Raw genomic sequence first — 26,928 nt, forward strand, 5'->3', positions numbered from 1 at the left:
TACAGGCAAAAGGATAATTTTTTTCTGCCCCATTTTAGAAATAGTTTTGTATGTATGTTGCACTCAACACGGATTTTTAAACTGTGAAAACAAGCAATATTTTCAATGGCAAATGTGCTAAAGTAATAATAGCCAACTGATTTTTCTCAAATTCATAAATAGTCATTTCTAGGCTGAAAAAAGAAGTAGAAAAAATTTCAATCCAAATGAAGTTAAAGTAATCACATGTAGCTGTCATGAAAGTGAGTAATACCTTAATATGGAATCTGGGCAACAATTCTGATTCTTAAAATACCATATTCAAGAGATCAAAATTAAAAGTAGTATTTATTTCAAAAGTAAAATCTTTCCAGTGGTTTATTATAGAAACTTTTTAGTTTATCCAATCAATTGTTTCTTCATGGAACCACTAGTTGTGCTGTATTCACTTTAATTCTGTGTATCCTTAGTATGGAACCTCCCTTAACCAGAATAACTGCATCAGTTACACACCACTGTTCTTTCTTCGGCACAGGGATTCAGCAAAATGTCTTATCAGTGCAGCTGGCAGTTAGTTGTTGGTCTTTTGGAAACCCTAATTATTTATTAAATCAGATCAAATAAAAGTATTTAACAAAAACCCCACAGGTATTATTGTTTTTTTCTGTTTGGTATGTGACGCATACAGAAGTAACTAATTTCTTTGTACATCCTGATTTCCTAACCAACCTAATTCCTATTCTCCCTGCTCGCCCCCTCCCTGGCCCTTGATACTAATTTGACCATTTCATATGCAACTCCAAGTAGTGTCAAGACCAACTTAGAATGGACTTATTTTCAGTGCATGAATTGGCAGGGCTGGCCTATTATCTGGTCTATTATTTTCTTTTCTTGTCCAGTTATACTAAGGAAATAAATTAATATCTCATGGTATATCGCATCAACTAGGTCATATTACATAATTCCATTCACTCAGTTGCCATACTCTCTAAATCTTGCTGTGTCGCTTCATCAGAATCATGACATTTCTCAAAGTATCCTATAAATTACAGTAACCACTTAATACAGCCGAAGAGTACTACATTCGATAATGAAATGCTCGTACTTAAGCAATAAAATCGAGATCAAATTTAAAACCCAAAATAAAACAAAAACCCAGACAAATTACTTCCACATAACTCAGTTATTAACTCTAAGTTACACAGTATCATTCCTATTTATAGCAAAGTGCAACCATGTCATTAAAATGACCTGTCCACACAGGATTTTAAAGAATAAGCATCTTTTCTATTTCCACCAATGGAAGATAAATCACCTATCACTTCCACAACTGAAAGGACAAACTTGGCCCTTTTCTGAAAGCACTTTCTTCACAATTTGTAATTCACAGAAAGAAAAAAAATACAAAAATCATCCTGCTATTATTCTATATATTACATAAAGATAGGTTTCTCAGTCAGATAAAATCTTTTTACCTTGCCCAAAATAACCATTTTGTCTTTATTTCTGTTCTGCTTGGAATTAACTGACTTGCAGGACTCAGCAGTAATTTACCTGAATCTCCCCTAAATACTACAGTGAGAAGTGAAGAGTTCTCACATTCATGTTTCTGTCCAGATAAGTTGTTCTATTTTCGTATAGAAAGGACTAAAGCTTCCACTACAAATTAATAATATAAATATTTCTTTAAAATAAGTAACATAAGCCATTTAGAAGAAAAATTGTATCAAGAAGAAAATCAGAGTATTAAAAACAACCAAAAAGGCAGTTAATTTTCTATTTCAAGTCAAGAAAATTCTACAATGTGAATTAAGTTAACTGAAAATTAAATTAATGTGAACTGTGACTTCCAATGCAGACTTACAAAAGGCTTGGTTTGGCAACAAAACCAAGCAATTTATCAATTTTTGGTTTTCTTATAATTTGAAAGGAATAAGAAAATAATATTTTACTTTGAGGGTGACAGAGCACTGGAGCAGGCTGCCCAGAGAGGCTGTGGAGTCTCCTTCTCTGGAGATATTCAAAACCTGCCTGGATAGGATCATGTGCAACCTGCTCTAGATGCATCTGCTTTAGCAGGGGGTTGGACTAGATGATCTCCAGACGTCTCTTCCAACCCCAGCCATTCTATGATTCTGTGAAAAAAACCCACAGCATTTGGGACAACTTTCTAATTTTGAATGGTGTCTTCCTGATAGAACACAAAGAGCATCAAGACTGCAAAAAACAAAACAGGGAAGGGATGTAAGGAGATGGAGTGTAGAGATAGAACCTCATTCCTTCCAAAGAATTGGCTACTGCTCTGTAGCAACCTTTATTAGAAACCACAAAGCAGGTACATAGGATATAAAGGTAGAACAGAGAAGATAGGAACATGAAACAATAGGGAAAAAAGGTAAAATAGCAATACCGTGTACTACCAGTACCACCTTCTGAAGCAAAAATGCATAATTTCTTTTTAAGCCTCAAAGATACAAGTAATCACATATTTACACTTTGGTTAAAAGGCTAGAATGCAGAACGAGCATAATGTGAATTTTAAATCAAGAATACTTTACCAAGGGCAAGGGAGAATCCTCTATAGACACAATTAACAGAATTGCTTTAATACACTTAAAAGTTTTAACCTTTGTGCTCTTTGAAGTGAATAGTGGAGCTGCATCTATTTCAGGTTTGTACCGAAGGGTTGTACTGCCCTGAAAAGTTTTACAGTGCTGTAAACTAATGAAATAAATTATCTTAATTTGGTTAGATCTATTTTCATTAACTGTATTACCCACCGAGGGAATGAGGACAAATTTTAATTTTACTAATGTATTTCACTTCTGCATTGCTTTGGCATGCCATAATTGCAGCTCCTGCTCAGTGCTGCTCGCTCTGCCATCTCAGGGCCACCTTTCCCCCTCTCTTCCAGGCAGGCAGGGCTGTGCACAGCAGCCCCAGGACCTGTGCAGAGGGGAAGCTGCAGCACCACTGACCGTCACCACCACGAGCCAGCCTGTGCTGGACTAACTCCTACCACGTTCCCACCAGAGCCTTTGACATGGCACAGTAGCAGCAACAAGCACATTACGAAAACAGAGCATTTTAGTAGTGGTGATACATTATGTACATCTGGACTAAAAAGTAAATACATGAGAAGATAAATGTTTTTCATAGCATGAAGAAAGAAAACAAGTTCCTAAAAGAAGGAAAGGAAGATCGGATACATCCTTTGATGAAATGCTTTTCCAGACCCATTAATGGATTTTCAGATGTCCTTTTCTGATCTGCTGCCATGGACGGACAGTGGTCTAAAAAACCAGAGATAATATTGTTCTGCACAATATTTAGAAAACAGTAAAAAAACTAACAGCAATAATTAATGTAAAGCTTCCTACAGCATCTCCCTGCCATTTAAGAGAGTATTACTTATATTGTTGGTATTGTAGATTCATTACCATAAATTACCATAACGATAGGATTATTTAAATAGTTTGGTCCAAAAGGGCAGGAAAATAGCAGTGTATGTTTACTAGCAAGTTATAAAATGCCTTTCACATTTGCCAACACTTTTAAGAAAGTTTCTGCAGAATAGAGGGGGTCTTCTAGCAGACAGTACCAGAGACAGAGTTGTGATCATCTCACTCCATTCAGCGCTTGTCAGGCTGCACCTAGAGTACTTGTCGGGTTCTGGCCACCACAGTTCACAAAAGACAAGGACAGATTGAAAGGGGTCCAAAGGAGGGCCATGAAGGTGATTAAAGGCTGGGAAAGCCAGCATTGTGAAGAAAGACTGAAGGAGTTAGTTCTTTACTCCTTGGAGAAGAGAAGGCTCAGGGGGACCTCATCACACTATGCCACTTAAAAGGTGGCTACAAAGAGGATGGAGGCTCTCTCTTTACAGAGAGACACATGGAGAAGACAAGGGGCTACAGGTACAAGTTGCAACAGGAAAGGTTTCATCTTAATATAGGAACGAATTTTTTATTTTTTAATTATGAGAAAAATCAGTCACTAGAAGAATCTCCCCTGGGACATGGTAGAGTATCTATCACTGGAGGTGTTCAGGACAGGATTAGAAAAGGTGCTAGGGTAGTCTCACTAAGGCTCTCTTTCCCACAAAAGGTTGGACCAGATGACCAGGTGGCTTCCAGCGTGGGCTGTTGATTCTTTAAATTTCAGACCAGTCCATCATCTGCCTGCTTATACTTATACATCTATGAGAGTGAGAGTGTTTGAGTGTGAGGATATGCACACCTGAACATGATGCATGTCTTTTTCTATAATAATTAAAATCCATGAGTATTTTTATAAAATTGCCTTTTCTTGCTTTGGGTTGTTTTTGGTTTTTTTTAATGTGGACACATATGGAGTTACATTCTGCCACTGAATTCATATCTACACAGCAGCATATAACTGAAAGTAGACTGTAGCCTTCAAACTGTCTCACCTATTTAATACACCATATGAAATGACATATTATTTTTGAAAGGAGAACAAGATAGATGCCAGCATGAAACATTGTTTATAAAACCATCACCACTACAGCTGTCCCCAAGCAATAAAGCTGTTTATTCCAACCTCCTACCTCATATAAACTGAAACCCTCAGCACTGAAAAACAACTTCAAATCTGTTCATGACTCCAAGACAAATAAGAAGAGTCATCTCTTTCCAAAATATACAATTACGGTTGTGTCCACAAATGTCCATTTTCTATAAAAGCGCACAGACTTCTAAATTTCACATTTGATTCTGTCTCTGTACATACCGATGCATTCAGCATAAAGATAAGTCTTTATCTTTAAGGCTTCTTTGTTTCTGTGGTTATACATAAACATTTAGAGAATATTGAACAAATGTGTGTATTAACATATTCACATCTAAGATTTATACAGAAAAACACATTTATTCTTCTGACTTCAGGAGACATGACAACTCTTCTAAGGGTGTAGAAATTATCAGTCTACATAAAAATCAGGAAAAGATCAAGTTAGGACTTCAAAATCAAATGGCTTTAAATATGGAAGTCATGTTCAGATTTAGAAATCTGGATCTGAACCAAGTTAGATCCAAAGTCAGATTTATACCTAGAAAAGGCCTGTGATTCTGATTCTCTCCACAGAAACACATGGTAAAAATTTTAACCTTAAAAGGAGAAATCATAAATACAGAAAGAGAGAACTTACATGGCCATTATAAGAGCTTGTTTTAGCCTCCCATGCCCGCTTTTAAGCATTCTGACATGTAACACACAATCAGCTCCAGCAAGTCTCCCAGATCAAGATGTGTCTGTGGGAACTGGGTTCCTAACCACCACTAGAGCCTCATCCACTGTAAGCAGTTCAGCAGGGTCCATCCTGGAAGTGACCCAGCTCAGCTAATGCATGCCTCAACTTGATGCAGATCTAGACTCCAGTACTACACAATAGGAGTTTGGATATTTTTTTGTAGGTACTCACATCATAATCACTGAAATACAGATTTCTCATTTTGGAGTTCATCATACATAGCATTTTTTCTAATCTAATAATAAGAAATGCAACACAGGTAAAACACTGAAACAAATCTACACGATAATCACTTAATTGTGATCACATACAGATACAGTGATAACCCAAAACCACAACAGTCTTATTGAAAATCAAAGGCTATTAGAAATTGTGTAGGCATTTTGACCACATTGCATGTGCAAAATATTCTGTAGGGGTGATTGGTCAAAGCAAAAAAGGAGAAAAAAAGGAGGAAAAAAGGAGAAAAAGACCACCAAGAAGTCAAGGTGCTCTTCTGGCAGCCAGACAGGGCATTTGGCTGTCTCAGAGCTATATTCAACCTCTACCCTTCCTGGGATGTCACTGCTCCTCTTTGTGCTGAGTGGAGCCAGCACTTCACAGCTTACATTTCATCTGAGCATTTGAGCCCCTACACTGAAGTAGTTAACATCTTGCCAATATAAAGAAATAAAGGGAGTGGTCAATACCTAACTACTTGTAGAAGCACTGGCTAATTGAAAATATTCTTGGGCCCAATCAAGTTTTTTGCCATCTTTATAGTACAAAAGCCAGAAGGAACAAGTGCTGTAGCACACAGGGTGTTGACAGAGTGAAGTCAGTGCGATTACAGGACCAAGAACCCATCTCAAGTAGTAAAAAACCTGCATTTGCAATTGGATATAGGATAGGGGAGACTGAACTTGCAGGGACACCCTGAGGTCTTCCATTCAATACTTTGACTAACATAAACCTTACGTGAATCCTCTACCAATGCACTGGTCACTGCTTCTAACTGCCCATAGTTAAAACTGTGCCCAATTATTTAATATTAAGTTAGGTACCAAGCCAGAAACAAGCAAACCATATGAGCCAAGGCCTTGTTCACTAACTGGTAACACTTACTTTTCCCATGATCAGCCTCAGAGTGGTCTTGCCTAGTTTCACAAACCCTGGGTAGCCATTTGGCTACACTCACACATCCCCTGCCTTTCATTTGGGACGTCCACTGAAGAACCCCCAAAAGAGACAGCTCTCTGCATGACATCTAGACCTTTGAACACATGCATATCTCTACCTTTGTGATGGAAATCCTTCACAAGGAATATGACAAGCTCTAAAATCGTCTTTGTATTTTATAATTTATATGCTGTCATGGTTCTATGTTCATTAAGGTTGTTATCACAAGAGATAAATTATAAAGGGTATGTACTTGGAGAGAGAGGAAAGCAATAGACTCTACGCTGGCACAGAGAATAATGGATAACCAGTTAAAAATGATTCCTCCAACTGAAGCCTAGCTAATCCCTTTTCCAAATCTTAAAGCACAACTCCTTACTAATGACAATAATTTTTACTGCAGTTTCAACCCTTGTGCATGCGGAGTTTGAGATAAGAAGAGCCTCCACCCCTGAGTCTCCCCATCTTCAAGCCATAAAACAGAGAATTTGCAGACCCTTCCACTGTAGTTATAGGCATAATAAAATCCAGGAAAAAAAGGCAAAAAACACTTGTCAGACAAGGAGAAACACAAAAGAGGTACGTCAGTGAAAACAAAAATATTTATATTCATTAGCTGTACCACTATAATACATTTAGAAATAAAGAAAATAAATGAGTTGCTTTTCTGCCTTCTTTTTATGTTAGGCATAAAACAGAAACAGGGGGTTTGTTGTTAAATGAAAAATTTGACAATATAGATAACCTGGAACATGAGAATATACAGGAAATTAGTGGTTTAAATTCAACAACCTACCTCTGAAGCTCTGATCTTTTCTTTTCAACTGACAGTGCTGAAATGCATTAATTTATAGTATCCAAATGTTTTAAGAGAGTATATTCAATCATATTAAAAGCAGGCCTTATTTTGCTGAAAATACAATCTGAAGGCAGGTACTCTACAGCTGGAGACACAAGACCATATGCTACTTCCATGTCTGATCCTGTTGCAACAGGATCCACAGAAACTGTACCAGATTACTATGGACAGATGTCATGAACAAGAATAACTTACAGGAAGTGCTCCATACAGCACATTTCTGAACAAGAAGACAGCAGTAGTAACCAGCTTCTCTTTCCATTTTAGAATACATTTGAGTTGCTCTAATCTCTGGCTGTTGCTAGATACCAAAAGCTACTGTGAACTTAGCAATCAGACCTATTCTTCAGTAACAACCATGAAATTTTACGCTGTCCCTTACCTTGCTTTCATGAACTGACAGACATATACCAAATACATAATATACACATATCTACCTACATTTACATATAGCTTTAACTAACCAAACTCTCTGTATTTGCAAATCTGATCAACTGCTTCATATTTAAGCTGCTTTAGGATTTCCCTCTCCTGCTGTCCTCACTCCCCTTCCCAGCCCACAGCACAGCCAGGTGCTCTTAATCCTTCTGCAAAACAGGCCTTGCCAGCAGAGCAAGGACTATACTGATTGATTGCTGCCAGTTCCAATATTTAACTAATGAAACTAAAATGACCACCTGAGAGAACTTTTTTGTGTACTTAAACTTGGGGAACCGGTGAAAACTTTAACACTTTCATGCATTCCCTTTCATGTCTCCCTGGTATGAAACAGCATGAGTCCAGATTTGATCAGGGCCCAAGCAAGTCTTGAGGTGAGCTGAGGGGAAAAAAGACTTCTCAAATAAAAGTGAGATTACCATATATATGAATACATTTCAGAGAAAATAAGATTTTTCAACTATTCCTCAAAGTTTGGTTGCTGTGGGGAAAAAGAAGGTGTTATGGAGGGCGAGGTGAAGAATAAGAAGCAACTTTTTCTTTTTTTTTTAAGGATATTTCGGAATCAAATTAAAGATTGCAATTTTTTTCCTAGTACTTGACAATCTGTAAGAGAGAATTAATAAAATAATTGAGTGAAAGAGTAAAAAATACAATCACAGAATCACAGAATGGTTTAGTTTGGAAGGGACCTTAAAGATCATTTAGTTCCAACCCCCCTGCCATGGAAAGGAACATCTCTCACTAGATCAGCCTGCTCAGAGCCCCATCCAACCTGGCCTTGAACACTTCCAGGCTTGAGGCATCCACAACTTCTCTGAACAACTTCTTTCAGTGCCTCACTGTCCTCATAGTGAAGAATTTCTTCCTTATATTTAATGTAAACCTACTCTCCCCATTCCCCCTTGTCCTATCACTATATGTCCTTGTAAAAAGTCCCTTAACAATCCCTACCTTTCTAACTGTATTCTGAAACTCTATTTGTATTTTTGGCTTCACAGAGGTGAAATGATTCTTTGGTAAAGAGTTTCATATAACTTACATCACAAGCTTGAGAAATAGGAAGTTTCTGAGAAATACATGGATCATTTGCCCTGTGGAAAACCAGAGGGCTCTGGAACGAACTGGGAACAATTGCTACACAGATATAGCTAACCAGCATACACAATCAGAATACCTTAAAGGACTCAGAAAGCAGAATTAATCTTTCCCATTTCTTTGATGTATCACTCTAATTTCGCAGAGCCTGACTAAAGCACAATAGATATGAGCAAAAGCAATTACTGCCAGGAATTTTAACGGGCTTCATACGTTCCTCCATTTTTAGGCGTTAAACCCAGACAAGTTTAGAGAACTATTTCTCTAACACCTACTTGAACATATCTAATTCTGTGCACTTTTCAGTCCTGCTACAGCAGTTGATTTCTTACAAACAATGTATCTTAAAGTTTTGTCTGTAGAACTAGATGTGATGCTGCAGAATTACACTTTGCTACATAGGAAATGTAGCAAATAGATTGTTTATAGGAAATGAGGTGTTGTCCACACAAAAATAATTGTACTTCTTTGGCACAGCACGCCTTCATTCAAAGGGCAATTCCAATGAATGTTCATGTATGCTAGAAGGTGAAAAATATCACCTTGGAATTCTTTTTTGCCTTATATTCAAAAGGAAGAGAGGAGGCAACTAATTCAACCCAGAAGAGCCAGAAGAGCTTTCATACAACAACAAGCCTCTGGAGTCTGCAAGATGAATCCAGTGTTTACTACTACTGCCTCTAAAGAGCCATAAAGGCAGCTTAGACCAGGACTATTAATACCCCTGGTATCTGCAATGAGTTCTGCCCTAGAGGTTTCTTGGCACTGTTGCTGCCTTACCCTTGGTGCCAGACCTGCTGTCTGCTGCTCCTTCTGCACGTACTGGCAGGGTGCACAGACCAGTCCAGCACATGGGAACATGACTGGAAGTTGCTAAATTAATTGATTATGCCAGATTGCAACCTCCTTGCCTGAGTTTACCCTTCTCAGAAGTGAAAGGCTTAACCAGTGGGAAACAAAATCCCACAGAGGATACTGAAAAAGATATTAAAGTTTAAAACCCCAAAAAGAGTGAAAGAATATCTCTGTCTGCAGCTACTCCATCCCCTGCCAGGCCCTTCTTTTCTTCCCTATGATGCATCCCATTCTCGCAACAGACTTTCTTCTCCTGTGCATATCCTGCTAAACAGGTTTCACTCTAATTAATTATCCCGCTGATATGAAATCACAAAAGGATCCTGGTCTTCCAGGTACTTGCAGAATCATTAACACATCCAAAGAATGAACCCTATCCCTCTCAAAAAAACCACCACTACAAACAAACAAAGCCAAAATGCATAAAACTTGCTTCAAAGAAACATGATATTTACAATTTCAAACGGCAACCAGTTAACTCTCGTAACGAATATGCTTCCAGACTACCACTACTGCCCAATTATTTACCTAATTGGGGAATAAATTAACTAGTTAAGCTGTTTGGACACTGAAATCAACATAAAGCTTAATATGAAACATCATATATTAAAATTTCATGTATCTGGCATTTTATAAGATGATCGCTATTAAGGTTTCTAATTCAACTTCTTTTGCTGAGACAACAGTTTCATTAACTGCCACAGTGCAAATCTAATGACGCATGGAAATTATGCCTCGAAAACATCAACAGGCAGAACTGTCACAGGAGATGCCTTCAAATCTGGGCACCGACTTTCCATTTCAGCACAGGCTGATACAGAGACAGGAGCCAACTTCATCTGCACTAACTCTATATCTTCTTAGAGAAAAATAGCAATGCAAAGAACACTATCATTAAATGTGCAGAGGAAAGAATACAAGGACCAAAGACAGAATTTTTCTCATAAAACACATAATTTTAAATTAATTTGCAGGTAATTACAAGACATAAAACCAGTTAATAGCTCACATTTGGGGGGGGGGGTTTAGTTGGTTTATTTTAATATTCTGCGATGTTATTTAAGCTTCTTTTGAACTAAAAATGGGGTTTAATGAAGAATGTTTGGAGTATGCTATGATTTGGCAATGCTGCACTTCAAATATTGTTATGGAAGTTGTGAGTGAAGGAGAGTAGTCCCAGGACACCAGCCCAGTGTTAGATTCTAAACCTTCCCCTCCATTCACAAGGTACAGTGGAAGAAAGCTTAGGACGTGTCAAATAGCAAATTTCATTTTGAAGCTCTTCTATATAAAGTAAATTACAGTTTTATGTCCTATTGCCGTAAAATATAAAATTTGTACATTTTGTTCAATGCAAAAATTCAATGTTTTCATGTCACATTGTATAAAGAAGAAAAATGAGGTAATAATTCTACAAATGCACTACTCTGGGCTTCCTCTTGTATTTCCAATTTCCATAGTAAAGATGATTTTCATTATACCTTTGAAAAATTTCAGACATACACAGAGATATAAAGTGACTGCTAGGTAATTTCAATTTCAGAACTTTAAACCTCTATGACTACCAGTTTATTAATAAATACAAAATTTAAAAAAAAAAAAAAAACACAACAAAAAAACCCCACCAAACAAACCATAACTTGGAAATATTTAGTGTCTCAAAAAAGCCCAAGATCAAAAGCAGTATAAACGTACACTAAATAAATATGATAACAGTCTTACAGTCTTCAGATTTATAATTAATATATTTTGATGTTTAGAGTAACAAGCATTTAAAAGTGCAGTGTCAAAACTGTCTCACATATGGCTACTCTGTAGGAACATTATTAGATTTCAATGGCAAAATGTTTATCAAAATAATACTAATTAAAATAATCATGTTGGTATCAGTTGTGAAGAACAGCACTATACTATACACATACTATATAAATATGTTTTTGACTCAAAAAAAAAATAATTTGCAGGTGTCCATTTCAATCTTAATGCAGGTTTTTTTGGAAGCAAGAGGAATTCCATATTTAGTCAGCAGACTGCTGGTGCTTCTATCATGCTTAGAGAGTCTGTATCACATAAGAATACACTTCTTTGTAATAGCTTGGAGTAGCATAAAGATTAGATTGATAAAGTAATATATATATACACATATATATTACCTGTTCTTGCCTCTCCAGCCACTTGTCCACCATGGGATGACTGGTACTTAACGATGAACGAGCATTTTCTCTCTGAAACTGGTTAGACCAGCTACTAGTATCTCGTGGTAGGCTTCTGTAGTTTTCATCTTTCTAGTTTAAAAGAAACAAAAAAGTGTCTTATAAAAAACAACCAGTCCTTGCCCATTAACAATGTAACTGGTTATTAAACGAATACAAAAGGAAGACTGACAAAAGTGAATACAGGTCCGGCTGGACCCAAGGACAGCGTGATTGCTCGGCCATTCCATTGCAAGAGGTCCCTTTCCTTAACACCAGGGAAGCCCAACTAAAGCCTCAGTGCAGCTGTAGATCTTGCACCCATTCATGCTTCCCTTCCTCTCTTTTCCAGCTTCAAACCTCTAGTGCACAGACTTCCCAAGTAATATACTCAGCAAGGCTTTCAGAGCAATATGCTCCTTATTTTCGTTCCCACCAAAAGCAAACATCCCAGAGTCCATCCAGTGACAGCTACAACCACTACATAATTTTCCCAAGTCTCTGCATGTAATCAATTTTACAATCAAAGGGGTCTCACTGCTCCGGGTACTGTCCTTTAGACCAGAATAACATGCCGTAGAGTTCAAAACTTGAATTTATTATTGCACATAACAATGCTTTGCTTGGTTTGCCTGAAGGTATACAAATACAGTCACATTTGTAGAACAGCAGCAGATGGAGATTGTGCTGACAGAGATACATTGATCCCACTGAGACTGACAGAAAATTATTTTTTTCTTTTTAATTGATGAGTTTGTCTACACATCTTTCCCACAAGCTGTACAAATTCTCCAGCTTCTAAAGATTATTAGTCCTTACCCAGGCTGATCACTAAAAGCCAATAAAAGCACAGAGGCAGATTCTTAATGAGGGGAGTCACCTTAGCCTAAAGTCAGTGTTACTGACAACTTACATAGCTTAGTTACCTCCAACTGAAATAATACATGGAACTGAAATTCTGCTTTGCTTTTCAAAACAGGATTATGAATACAGTATAATATATGTAAGTATCCTTCCTTCAGAAGTGGAGTATTTTTTCCAGTCAATGTTTGTCTATCTTCATGCCAAATCAGATAATTTAGAGAGAGTATCTACTTTTAAAACAGACTCTAGTTCTACACATTTTGCAACATTACCACTTTTAGGAATCTCAAAAGTCTCTAAAATAATAAACAAACATCAGTGCAGATTTGTAGCTAAAATCTATTATTTTCTTTATTTATAGCACACAGCAGATTTTTGGCCCTTTCTTACATCAATATATTATCCCATCAGCATGAGTATTTCCTTTCCCTGTTTGCCATACTGATATTTCTTTGCCCTGGCACAATATTAGTCCAATATTCTAGATGCAGCATCAATTCCCTTACAGTTGTCCTTCACAACTATATTAAACGTATGACATGCTTTGCTAGGAAATTCAGGTCTCAGTCTAACTGTGAAACACAGCATTTTACAAAAGCTTCCTGTGCAAGAGCAGTCTTTTCCCACACATATCAAACTTAAGCTTTCTTAACTGATGACAACCTCTTTTCTTGAAATACTTTGTAGTATAAAAGAAGTCTTCCATTTCAAGACATTAAAGCTTAAATTCAACCGGTACAAGATACCCTTGTAAAAATATGTTTGCACAAGTAATCAGCCTAACAAAGCACCATCATAAATTAGTTTACCCTGCCACGAATGAAGTAAAAACTTTGTGTCTTTCAGCAACTAAAAACAATCCAGTTTTCCTGTGTTGGTTAACCACACAGCAAAACTAGAAACTTGCTCAGTGTCTTGCTTATAAAGGGACAGTGGAAGTCAGCTTTGTACAGCTGCCCTCAGCAAATCCATAAAAGCCAGGGAATGTTGTGTACAAATTGATTTTTTTCCTGTTGCTTCTCTTAACCAATTCTTTTCTTCAGGTGACAGGGGTGGCACAGTTCCTGTAAGCCAAAACAACAATTTCTCTTGTTCAAAGTGGTGGGCAGGTATAACAACAAAATCAAAGTCTGACAAAGAAATAACAAAAAAATCATTTTATGCACAAAACCACCCATACAGTTGGTGCACATATTATTGTCATCTAACAATAACTGTCTGACAGACCATCACCTCCTCTGAATGAACAAAAATTTCTTCCTATGTAACAAGATGTTTTCTGTATTTCTACACTTTATAGATAATTCTATTTTTTATTGATTCATGTTTACAGTGTTCAATAGAAACCTTTTTGAAAGACGTTTTTATTTTTAAAACACAAAGATCTCTCTCCATACAGCATCCATTACCCATGCACAGGGGTGTTTTGCAAGAGCAAGAGAGAAGGAAAAAAGTTCATCTAGGGGTGTTGTTGTTCTTCAATCATTCAATCAGCAGGTCTGGGAATCATGCCTGAAGTCTTATTGCACAGAGTTTATACTGGAACTTTGTGTTGTAAAAAGTCTCAAGTGTCACAGTACACAAAGTGAAATTATCTAAGTTAAGAGAGCCTCTGTTTGGTGCATCTACACTAATGTCAAAAATTCTGCCAAGAGTTTACTCCTAATATTATCTGTGCTGACTAGAAGAGTATATTCATCCCACTTACCAAAATATTTCTGCTTGTAGCCCACTTCAGTAGAAGATTACCTTTCTCCTGCTAAGACCTATAACAGCTCATTTTATAAAATAGGCAACCAAGTCACTCAGCAATTTTTCTGACAGCAGAAATAAATGCTGGAATGGTAGAGGGATGTGGTTTCTGTAATTTCTTGTGTTTCTCAGCAATGTTCAGAGGCTCAAAATAGCACTATTATCAGATCGAAATAAAATACCAGTGCTGCAATCACACACAGAGTCATGTTGGTGTTGGCCAAACAGCAAAACATTAGAAGACCAACTCGCCACAGACCAGTCCTCCACTCCTTTCTTTGTCACTACTTTTTGGCATGCAGCTACCCCCTGTACCCCAGGGGTGACAGCACTGAGACAAGCACCAAACTAGACCAGGAGCAGTGAGAGAGCAGCATTTTCAACACTGACACACACAGTCCTTCTCACAGGCAGCTACACAACAAAGCCTCAGGGTGCTCCTGGATACCCCACCTATGCAGGGGTTTCCATTACTGCTACAACCAGATCTAATTCAAAGATAGCAGTGGTGATCAACTGTAGAGGTGGAGGTGAAAAATAATGCTGCAGCTCAGACATTGGGATTTACTGAAACCAGCTGCAATGTTGCTTGCTATTTAATATATATATATTGGCTTCTGATTTTTTTTTAAATATGCAAATATTAACCCAGAAAGCTTTACTTGTCTTCAGCACAATCTAGCATTAGCACACATGCTCCCAACATCCAACTGGAAAAGGTGTGTGTCACTTTTAGCTACAATACCATAAAAAAAAAGAGATTTCATGGTACAGAAGCCATCAGGGTCACACAGGGAATTCTCATTTCTTCTGGAGTTGCAGCTGTAAGCCCTCCTGAGACCAGGGCTGACACGCATCATCAATTACAATTAAATGCTCTAATTTTTTTTAAAAAAATTTCTTTCCCAAACATCTTTGGGGACCACAGGCCATGTCAGCTTTAGCACATTTGAAATGGAAATTGATCAATATAATACTAAAACTGCCAAGTCATAATATCACCACTACACTTAACAGCAGCATTTTGCAGTAATTTTAATGAGGACACATAATCTAACACTTTGAGATTTAGTTCAGCGCGGTGTCCCTGCGGGGCTTTGCTGGAGGGTTGGGTGAAAGGGGACAGGAAAAATGAAGCAATTTTGCTATACTTTTAATTTCAGATGATTTGCAATATATAACAAGATCTTCATCAAAGACTCTTCAGCTTGTAGATGAAATGATGCATTAGCATGGTCTGTGTACTTCAATTACTAGCTGCCAGTGCATAAGCTCACTTGTGATTTTAACCCACAGCTGTACCCCTACAGAGTCCCAGCACCACGAACCCAACCAGAACGTCCTCCACATGGTACGGTGACAGTTCCATATCTGCTATCTCATTTGCTAATAGGCCACTTACCAAATAGTGAAGAAGTTGGGTTTTCCCTTTGTTTTGACCTCCTGAATGGCTAAGGTAAAGTGTGGCAAATTTTCATGCACTTTAAAAAAAAAAACCAAAAAAAACCAAAACAAAACCAAAACCAAAACAAACAAACAAACAAAAAAACCCTACCACCTAGACAGCATTACAACAGGGGTAAAATAGATTGAAGACCCCTTCAAAGTAATCCTCTGAAAGAAGATTCCAAAGTTTAAACCAAGTTTTCACTTTCGTTATTTCTACAGAAAAAAGCCCATGTCTCATTTAGGATCTTCACTGAGAGACCACTTTGGACACAGACCTTTTTTTTTGCTATCCAGTCTTTTCTTGTAAACTGTACACTTTGGGAAAGGCTCCTCATTTGCTTGGCTTTAGTTCTTTGTCATGGTCTCAGATGGAGACAGGATTTGTTGATGAGAGGTGAGACTTCATTTAGTCTTTTGAGATTATAATTTCACTTGAGAGACTTTGGGCAAATTCATGCCTACAAGTGGATTTGTTGTTGAATCGCTCACTATAAAGGCTGCTCTTCTTTCTTTTTTATGCTCCACTATATCCATGTTAGAACCTGAACAGTTTGGTGTCACTCTCAGATAGGATGTTAAAAGCTGCAATTACCAAAACAGTCACACAGTTTATGTAAATAACTCTCTGATGAAAACATCTGTTTATAAATGCAGTAATACATATATATCCATTTTCCATGCTGTCTGAAAGTGTAGCAATCAGGGGTTTTTTTAGTTGAGGTTTTGTGGTTGCTTTTTAACTGGATTTTAGACAAATAAATATGGTATAAGACCAACTGGACCCCTGTATAAAAAAAAAAAAAACAAAACCAAAACAAAAAAAGATAAAGAAGACTGCACAAATAATGTCTATTTTACAGGGCAAATACATTACATATGGGAAATTAATTAACCCAACAGATGTATTGCAGGAACAGAAATTCCATTTAAAAACCAACTACTTGCATAGATGTCAGATTTGGAACTATTCTCTCTATTCATTGGCATCTTTTAACAATTTCTACCAAATGTCAACAGTTTTACCTCAAAACTAATTGTACCAGTCACTCCTTTTAACTATCCATACATGTTAAGATGCTGACACTACTGCTCGGGGGAGCTTCCTTTTCCTCCCAGTAGATTCAGTTTATTTCATCATTTCCCAATTTAATTTCCAACTTTGCTCTTTTTTTTGATGCATACTGAAGAACTGATGACTCCAGAAGCTACAACAGTTCAGATACAGAACAGCCATCTAGCACATAGAAGGAACCAGTTACATTCACCCAGTATCAGGAACCTTTGATCTTAGGCCATTCTCCAAGGAGCAATGTAAAAGAGGATTCCCACATTAAAGAATTGTCACAGCTTCATGCCTCCCATCAGCTCTGACACGGAACACGGGTCATTTCCAGCAACTGGCAAAACCAGATTTGCAGAAGATATAAATCTAAGAGTCTAATACAGAACTTGCATGCACTATTTACGATGAAAATAGATGAGAAGAATGACCACTCTATAATCATTCTGATATTTTCAGAAAGACTTGTCTTCAGAAATGACCCTCTGTATAGGTCCATGAATGGAATTAATGTATTATGCATGGACAATAGCTCATTAGGTGCCAAGAAGGAAAAAAGTTGTTGAAAAGCCAGTGTTCTGCTTAAGTTCTATTGCCTTATGCTCAGAAATTTCCAGAGTTGTCCAATTCCAATTTATATATTCCATGTTATCCTTTGACTGACAAGCAAAGCCTGACCTTAAAAACAGAGTAATAACTAGGGGTCATGATGAACAGACAGTTTTCTGTGCATGTAGTGTTATGTGTAAATATTTAGTGTCAAAGAATATGGGCTAAATTAAGAGTAAACTAAAAAACAAGAGACTGCCTATCCAAAACATTATGTTGATCTCTCTTGTTTACAACACAAAAATCAAAAATGTCATGATCTCTGCACGTACACATGCAAAGCCAGAAGTTTCCAAGCAGTATAGAGTGATATTTCTCAGAAAACAAGCTTCTTCCATTCACTCTTTACTTATTAAGGTAAATAAAACCTCACAAGAGATAATGCAAAACAACCTAAATAACATACAGCAGTTTATATTCAGTAATTATAATTCAGAATCTGGATTTTATATCTGTAAGCTTAACTAAAAAGACAAAGCTTTCCACGGTTTCATTTTAAAGTAAAATAAATTAACTGGTTAACTTAAGATGAAGCTACAGTTCTGATTCCTCTACACATTAGACTTAGAAATCATCTTCCTCTTCAATTCCTTTTCATTCAAGTGAGATATTCTCTTATACTGTGCCACTTTAAAGGCATCCAAAGAGTTTTAAGGTATGTCCACTTATATAAGGTATATACTCTATGGTGTAAAGCCTATATGGGTATCTGTTTAAATGCAATAATGTAATTATGCACAGTCTTGCCATTTTCATGAGAGATTTGCTTTTGTACACAAATGTGTACATTGTACATCAATTTGGATTTTGATAAAATGTCATTTTTAAAGTAGTTTGTTCATTTTAAGTGTCGACACTCCTTCATTCATTCCTTGGGAGAGCCACGAAATTAAACTACAAGACGGGAAAAAAAGTCGTAATGAATTAATTTAAAAGTATGCTCTGAAGATAGGATTTAACAAATAGAATGTCAATATTAAATATATTTGAGTAGCTAAGAGAAACAGGAAACAAGGGGGTACAGGAAATCTCACAAGGGCCTTATATCTGGATCTTGAAATGAAGAATATGTTATATACCACCAGCACTATCCTTTTAAGTGTTAGGTAGATACTTGCAGGTGGCCATACCTCTAAAATGCTGCAACTGGCTGTTTGTATGTTCAGAACCTGTGATTCTGGAATGAAGAAAGGAGGCTGGGATATAAGGTAACCATTCTTTCTTCTCTGAGTAACCAAACTGTTTTTCCCCTCTTTCTTCAGCGAATTGACGATCACTGAGAAGTGTAGGTATTTAAGGTCAGAAGCGGGAAGGCAATGCCCCAAACCCACGGCAAGCAGCAGTGCCTTCTCACACATCCAGCCCATCCTTCTCCCCACTGCCCACCCTCACCCAAACCACCGCCCTTCTCCAGACGGAACAACGTGGACAGGGGTCTCTGCAAGGCTCCCAGCAAAGCATCCATCACCTCATCCAGCTTGCCAATTCATTTCAGACCTTGGCCAGAATCCCTCCTGCAGTCTGTGAGGAAAGCCCAAAGGGGTACCAGACAGGTGGCTTGTAGCAGCGTGTTTCTCTTTCATCTGAGTTTATAGCAGCATCGACACCTTCGGCTCCTCGCAGTCTTAAGGGACTTTCTCACACTGAACAGCTTCCCATCTTTCTCCTTCTTATGGTTTTAATTTTTATCCACTTTTCTTTTACTCCATGTGCTCAGCAGGCAATGCTCCTAAGTTGAACATCTGTGTACAGGAGCTGAAGAGCTCGTTTATAAAGGGATAATAAAACTGAGTGGTAGCAAACAATGATCGTCCCCTTTCTGTCAAGGCTGTGAAACAAAATCAGGCTCAGTGACCTGTTAAGAGTTTCAGCCCCAAAGTTAGTCACAACAGAATTAAGCCCAGAAGGTGACTAGACATTCCTAGCTTGAAATCTTGTTTTTACTGGAGCTGATTTTCCCCATTAACTAATGCTTACCATTGTCTCCCCAGCAATACTTGTCCTTTGCACTGAATAGCTCCACATATGAGTGAATTTTATTCTGAGACTGCCTGCTTGTCTTGTCTGCTTATATGATTAGTATTCATTGCAAGATGAGATAAGTTAATTTAAAAATGCAACAAATATATCAAAAAAGCTGAAATATTCACTGTTTAAAACGTACAGGTTCATGTCAGAACACTGTTGGGAAGCACAGCCTACAACCTGAATTGTACTTTAAAGATCTTTTTCTTGCTAGCTACACAGTCAGCCAACATCCAAACATGCTTTGCACCAATACATAACCTTCATAATCAGAAAATAAGACACAAATATTTGAATCTGCAAAAACTCTTGAACCACAAGTGGTTGCATGGTTGCATGTTTGTAGGTTACAACTAAACAGAGGAAAGCAGGTCAAAACCCAATCCAACTGTTGCCAAGGAAAATATATGTTCTTCTAAACTTTAAAAAAAAAATCACTAAATCTGAACATCCTACTTTTTTTTTAAAGTTATTCAATCTTTTATCAGCCTACTCTTTCAGAAAAGAGTTTTTCACCCTCAAACCCACGGAGAGCAGCAAAAAACATAAAAAATTAAAAGCAATAGAGATGAAGATTTAAACGTGGGAATTTACAAAGTACACATTCACTTAGAGGAATGGCAGAGAAACAGTCTTCAATTATCCTATACCACGTACTTGAGAGCTTTTTGTTTTCAGTATAGCTTTCATTGTCTCTCAGAGAGGTGCTGTACACCACATTTACTGAAGTGAAAAGACAAACAATTTGTGCACATTCCACCACTCCTTCATTACGAGTAAGAGACTCACTCATCCAGACCCTCCTTGGCATTCCCAGCTCGTGATGCAGCACCGTGTCCCCAAACATACAGACCAGACATTGCTCACCCAGACACTGCTCACCCATCACAGAGAGAGAGACATGGGCTAGCACAGCACTGGGACTAAAAATACACACTATTCCTATGGGATGAAGAACAAAGACTGAGAATGATCAACAGACTTGCTCAGCCTCAGAGCAGAAGTGGAAAAAGCCTCACCAGTTCTCAGATCTTACACTAATAATCTGTCTCTTTTGGGGGACAGAGGGGAAATTTGACAGATGGGCATCCACGAACAGCTGACTTGGAGCAAAAAGAGGTGAAACAACAAAGGAGATGGAGAAAATCACACCTTCACTTCGGATTTGTTGTTTTTACTGTTGTTTTTCCATGTTTAACACATCTGGTCATGACTGACTTTTGGATGCAAACAGCTGAATCCTGTCCATGTGCACACTCCTCATCAAACAGAACAGCACACATCAAGTGATGCACGTTGGCTGTTGCCTCTGTGCACTAGGCAAGGATTTTTCACTTTGTGTCTCCCATTCCCAACTTGCTGGTGATGATAAGAAATACTGTATTTGTTTTCACATTTTGAAAGGCAGGAATTTCTATTTCGTTCCTAGAGATTTTATTTTTTATTGCATTAAATACTCTGCTAAAGAAATCAGATGACTCTTCAAGGTATTCAGTGAAAGCACTAGATGCAATGGGCACTTAAAGAAATACAAGTTATTTTATCAAAACATAAGAAAAAACTTTTTTACTCTAAGAGTGATTTAACACTGGAAAAAGTTGCTCAAAGAGGTGATGCAGGCTCCATCCTTGGAGATGTCTATACTGAAAACCTGACTGGACACAGACCTGAGTAACCTGATCTGGTTGCCCCTGTTTTGACCAGAAAAGCTGGACTAGACAGTCTCCAGAGGTACCTTCCAACCTCGGCTGTTCTGTGATTCTGTGAAAGTCATGAATTTTACACACTACCCAGGACAAAAATAACACATACTGTGTTTATTTTATATTGCACTCTCTTTGGGTATGATTCCTCTAAATTATTTCATCATCACATGACAAGCTGCCAGCAATGAGTTACTATCACAAAGAAAGAAAACTGAATTTCCATGATTCTCTCTCCTATAACAGTATTTTCCACATTAAAACACCCTATTTCATCATCAGTGGATAACCCACTCTTCATTCTCCTTCCTCTCAGTCTATGTGAAACCACATCTGGAATGACAAAAATCACAACTGTCTTACTAAAAGAGAAAATCCCTGCTCAAATAAACCTGGATAAAGAAATATTCGTGGCTATTGATTTTTTCAGAACTGTTTCAAACATTGCATTTTTATTTTAAAAGCAGAAAGTTGTATTCATCATGTGGGAGTTTAAAACCTATCATGACAAAGATGTCAGGCTCTTTGCAGATATCCTGTACTTCTCCTTAGCAAATTCTGTTGAATTACAGCACCTTACCAACACTGTTCACCTGGCACACAGTACCTCCCTTCTGCAGGAGTATAAAGAGTACCAGGAGTACCAGAGGATGAAGTTCCCAAGAAGCATCAGCAACACTTAATGTCCTTTGTTCCCAGGATGATGCCCAGTCTACTAGTCCACAGTCTTCCCTAGTCAATTTAATAGATTTACACTCTGCAATTCAGACTTCTTGACTATAAAATGACACTAGCACACACAGTTCGAATACAGGGCTCTTCAATCCTTTGAATTATACTTAAAATCTATTAAAATACCATGTCTTCAGTGACAGTGACAAAGCAAACTTCACTAAGCTGTGTTTTAAAAGACTCAAAGCTAAATGAATCTAATTTTCACTTTAAATCTGATTTTGACACTGACATACCATTATTGTTGAAGCTTTTCAAAAAATACGTTCATCATTTTCCCTATCTAGACATATTTCATAAAATACTTTTTTTATTCTGTTTACAAAGAGGATTAGAAAGCATTGCATCTTTCACATAAATATAAAACCCTGCAACCCAACAATCTGAAAATTTGTACTACTCATTCTCAGCCCATGGGAACAGCAAAAATACCTGGAAGAGGAAATGTGGAAAACACAATGCTTTACACGTAAGGTATTTTACAGTAGATGAGACTTAGATCACTCACATTAAGTTTCAAATTCTTTCTCTGCAGTTTACAGAGCCCAAAAAGATTAGATTTCAAAGTAGGAAGAAAGCATATCCTAAAAACAATTATTATTCCTACAAGGCATCATGATTTCCCACCTAGAAATACACATATGGACAAACCCATTTAACAACAAATAAGCAAAAAATTTGGCTGCTGACTAAATGGCAAAGACAAAAAGCAAAGGAAAAAAGCAATTACAAAACAACGTGCCAAGTTCACTCAGTTATGTGTTTGCTGCTGCTGATCCACCCCACAGAGCATGTTGTGTGTCATTTGCTTTGCTCCAGGTGGGTGAACCCAAGAGTGAGAGGCACAGGCACAAACATTTTTCTCTCTCTTGAGCTCTCCTTCTTAACATACATTTTCACTTCTTTCTGCAGTACCAATGTTGTGATCTCTGATGGAACAATATCAAAATCAGAAAAGTCACAGTGGGAAGGTTTTCCTAAGCTGGTTAGCCATGGTGTATCTCTGCATTAAGCAAGGCAGGTTAACTCGATAAGCCTTAGATCTTCCAGAGAAGCAGGATCAAAGCAGGTAACTAATTTGAAATTATAAGCCATTCCTCACCACAAATGGAGATGCAAATTTAAGAAACCACACTGAAAATATATGGGATAATTAATTCACAGTCGTTATAAGATGCAACATATCTGGTTGTTGCATTTACATTCTTCCAATACCATAACACAAACATCTAAGGGAAAAGAAACATGATTTTCATTAATGCAGCTCATATCTATTCAGGGTAACTAGTTAAGCCAATAGGGTTTGGTACTGAATTATTAAGAATGTGATTCAAACTAACAGTTATTCAGAAAACAATAACATCAAAAAAGATTTCACTGCAGTGGAACAAAGTACACATGATATGCTTGAGCTGTGTACAATCTGTTCACCTGTACAGTTCAACACAATTCAAACAAAATCACAGCTTGCAAATCAGGTATTACTCCAGGCCTCTGAGAAGATATTTCTACTAAGAGATTTCTTCTTGTTTCATTAGAATGGCTCAAGGAAGCAAGAGACAGGATTAAGTCACTTCATGAGTCACTAGATAATACAGATATGTTTCACACGTACACAAAAAAAAATCTGAAAGTGATTTTAATATTCAGTTTAAAAAAAAAAATCCCAAGAAGTGAATTTACCTACTAAAGCTGAAGATAATCATTAGCCAATTTTGTGAATACTTTCACAGATGAGGAAACCTAATCATTTGGTTGAAATCACTCATGGGAAGGATGAGGTCAGGAATTACTTAGCAGATTATAGTTACCAACACTACAATAACTTCTAAATAATAAATAATTCTGCAAATAAATAAGTACTTTGGGACTGAAAACACCTGGTTTCCAGTTGCTCTTCCAGGTAAACAACACAGAAACTAGAAATTAAGCAAGATTCCAATTCTCTACGGAAACACACAGCGTATTATGATATCCTAATAATAAATGTTTCCTTACAATGAGATTATCTAAGAAATGGATGGGAATGCACATCCAGTTTAGGGCAAGGATTTCATATCAAAATATTCTACTTAGTGTAGCAGAAATGCATCTCAAGTTCAACAAACAACCAAATCTTCGCAGGACCAACTCAGGCCCCTTCAAAGCAAACTCCGTCTCTACTCATTCCCTTCTTTCCCTAGGGACAAAGCAGACCCTACTGCCTCCATCTATCCTAGTAACTACAGGCAACACTATAGTTTCTCCAGTAGGATCCTTCAAACAGCCCATATTTTCCCTCTTCCCCTTTTCCCTCTCTGTTGCCCAGAACTATTGGCATATGTCCTGGCTCCTCACAGACTTTGGTGCATGGCAGCACTCCCACCCCTTCATTTCATCTCAGCTTGGGTATCTGCCCATTTTCCTGCCATTCCAAATTCTTCATACCCAAAATGAAACAAACACCAATAAGAAGTCTTCTCTCGCTTGTCCCTGAGAAATAAATCCCTTCTGCTAGGTACATGCCATTTCCCCTCTGCTAATTCCTCCAAAAATTGGACAGGGTTTCTACCTGTCAATTACTTCTCTTTAGAGGTGACGGGCTGAAAGTAATGTCACTTCTTAAGAGTCAGTAGGTGGATGAAGCTTTTGGCAACTCTCCCAGAAACCCGTTTCTTGTTTCTGCAAGATACTGCTGGGGCAAAGTTGCTAATCTACAACTGTGCTGCAAATCTCAGCCCAAGAACATATGTTCTTGTGCTGTCAAGAGAGAGAACTGCAGTGAAAACATTACATAGTGCCAACCGCCCACAAAAGATATATGGGTGCTCAAACCCAATGCACTGAGCAGAAAATTAAGATTGTTCTCATTGCTTTTCTCAAAATGTCTGTCATCTATAATCAATGAAACAGTCTGGAACAAAGCACAGCCATCTCTTTGTTATACGAGTAGCTGAAGAAAACAACCTAGCATAAGAAAAGTACTGAGGACTTTCTATAGCCCAAATAACACAAATACATTTGTAAAAACTCAGTGTTAGTACTTTGGTAAGTGATTGGTGACAGGAACTTAAAAAATACACCTTTTAAAATAATAATAGAAATTAAATAGAAAGTAGAATTTTTAATATCCATTCTAAGAGAAATAGGATTGACTACAAAACCTTGACTCACATGAAGCAACCAAGACACTGAAAACAGAAAAAAACAGTCTAGCTCGAATGAACTCGAGATTAATTCATAACACACATTGCACAGCAATTACTATTTAATTCCAGATGTTTACTGCATCTTACCTACTAAAAATTGTGCAGTCATCTGCTCTATTCAAAGGATCAATATAAAGAGTATGCAAAAAAGGTAGAAGAAATTATCAGTATCTATTGTGCTAACTAATATAACTTTAATTTTTTCCAATCTTGATTTAATGTTCTCTTGTGCCTTGCTTCCCATCACTATATGAGATCACACGCATTCCTTTCCAGTTTGGTCACTGTACTCCAGTAGATATGAAATATTTTCACAAAAATCAAGAGTAAGTACATGCTGAACAACTAATGATGCAAGAAAACTAGTGTGAAAGATGAGCTGCTGTTCAGTTCTCGCCAGTTTCTGCTAACTTCAGACACTCAGAGAAATCTGATTATGCTATGTATGGCCCTTCATATCTATGCTTGTGGAGTAATGAAATGTCATCTCATTATGATTTCAGAAAAATTAACTGAAAATGTTAATACTTAAAATGGATTAGATTATAATTTTTCTTCTCGGAATCAGAATAGTATAAAAGACATTTTTTCAAAACAACATACACTTCTGTGCCACACCAGTACAAGTGACAGAAAATATACCATTAACTGCCTGAAATCGTGCTCCAGCAGGAACCTAAAAATACCATGTTAAACTGACACCTCTGCATGAAGGGGTACCTCAATGCCTATGAGCACTGTGCTTTTATAGATGTTTTTGAAATGACCAAAAACCCATCAAAAATAGCTCAGTTCATTAGCAGCATATAAGGACTTCTTTATTTGGGTGTGGTAGTCCCGACTGCTGAGTCTTAGTTTGCATTTATACTACACAAAAATAATAAAAATTAAGGTAAAAAAAAATAAAAGCTAAAATAAGCTGCATATTTGCCAAGATGACTTTGTGCTGTGTAGTCAGAATGGCAACCATAACTGTAATATTCTTTTTAAATTACTCATTTCTGTTAGAAAATATATTGGTTTTTTTCCTTTTGAGTTTGTCTGCAAGTTGTCATCACAAATATGGGCAATGGTGGGATCTGTACAAAAGGGTATATTTCTTCCAATTTATTTTTTTTAATAATGCACTGAGAAGAGAGCTTCCTGCTGACTTCTCTAGTGAGTAATGCAATTCATAGAGATACTGAAATCACATTGAAAAAATGATGGAAAAAATACTCATTCTACATTTCACTAGTTTAGTTCTAAGAATGTTATCAAGGAGAGAAATCATTTGCAATTTGTGTTTTGCATTACTTGACTAGAGCCTCAGAAAGTAAAAACTAGCAAAGTTGTGCCAGAAAGACAAAACAGACCAGCTGTGGGCATTCAGATTTTTTACTGACATTAGGACTTCTACAGAGATCAGTAAAAATCATTATAGACAAGGCCTATTAGCTTTTTTAAAAAAATAAAAAGCACCACCCAAATTCATGACAGCATCTAGGCCCTGCTTTGCAAAGTAATGAGTAATCTGAGCTTCAACAACAGCTAATAGCAAAAATCAAGTTTTTAGAGTCCCTGCTGTGTGGATCACCAAGAGTATCTGAAGGGCAGGACAAACACTTCTCTGCTGATGACAGGATTTGGAGGACAAGGTCAGAAAACACAATTTTAAACAAGGAGCAGGTGAGAGAAGCGGGAAACAACTCAAGA

The 26,928-nt window shown here is 37.3% G+C and overlaps 1 protein-coding gene across 14 annotated transcripts in view; it reads right to left on the reverse strand.

The window, feature by feature from the left end:
• Positions 1-26,928, reverse strand: part of PARD3 (par-3 family cell polarity regulator) — a 451,505-nt gene that overhangs the window by 242,170 nt on the left and 182,407 nt on the right. For 10 of the 14 annotated variants that reach the window (XM_051802296.1, XM_051802284.1, XM_051802286.1 and 7 more), the window contains one exon: positions 11,813-11,944. The exons of the other annotated variants lie outside the window; for them this stretch is intronic. In XM_051802296.1, the coding sequence (XP_051658256.1) occupies positions 11,813-11,944 (132 nt within the window). The remainder of the gene's footprint in view (positions 1-11,812; positions 11,945-26,928) is intronic. 14 annotated transcript variants of the gene reach the window in all.

The sequence above is a fragment of the Manacus candei genome, unplaced genomic scaffold (assembly GCF_025592945.1).
Source record: "Manacus candei isolate 608988 ecotype Guabito, Panama unplaced genomic scaffold, ASM2559294v1 h1tg000056l, whole genome shotgun sequence".
Lineage (NCBI taxonomy): Eukaryota > Metazoa > Chordata > Aves > Passeriformes > Pipridae > Manacus > Manacus candei.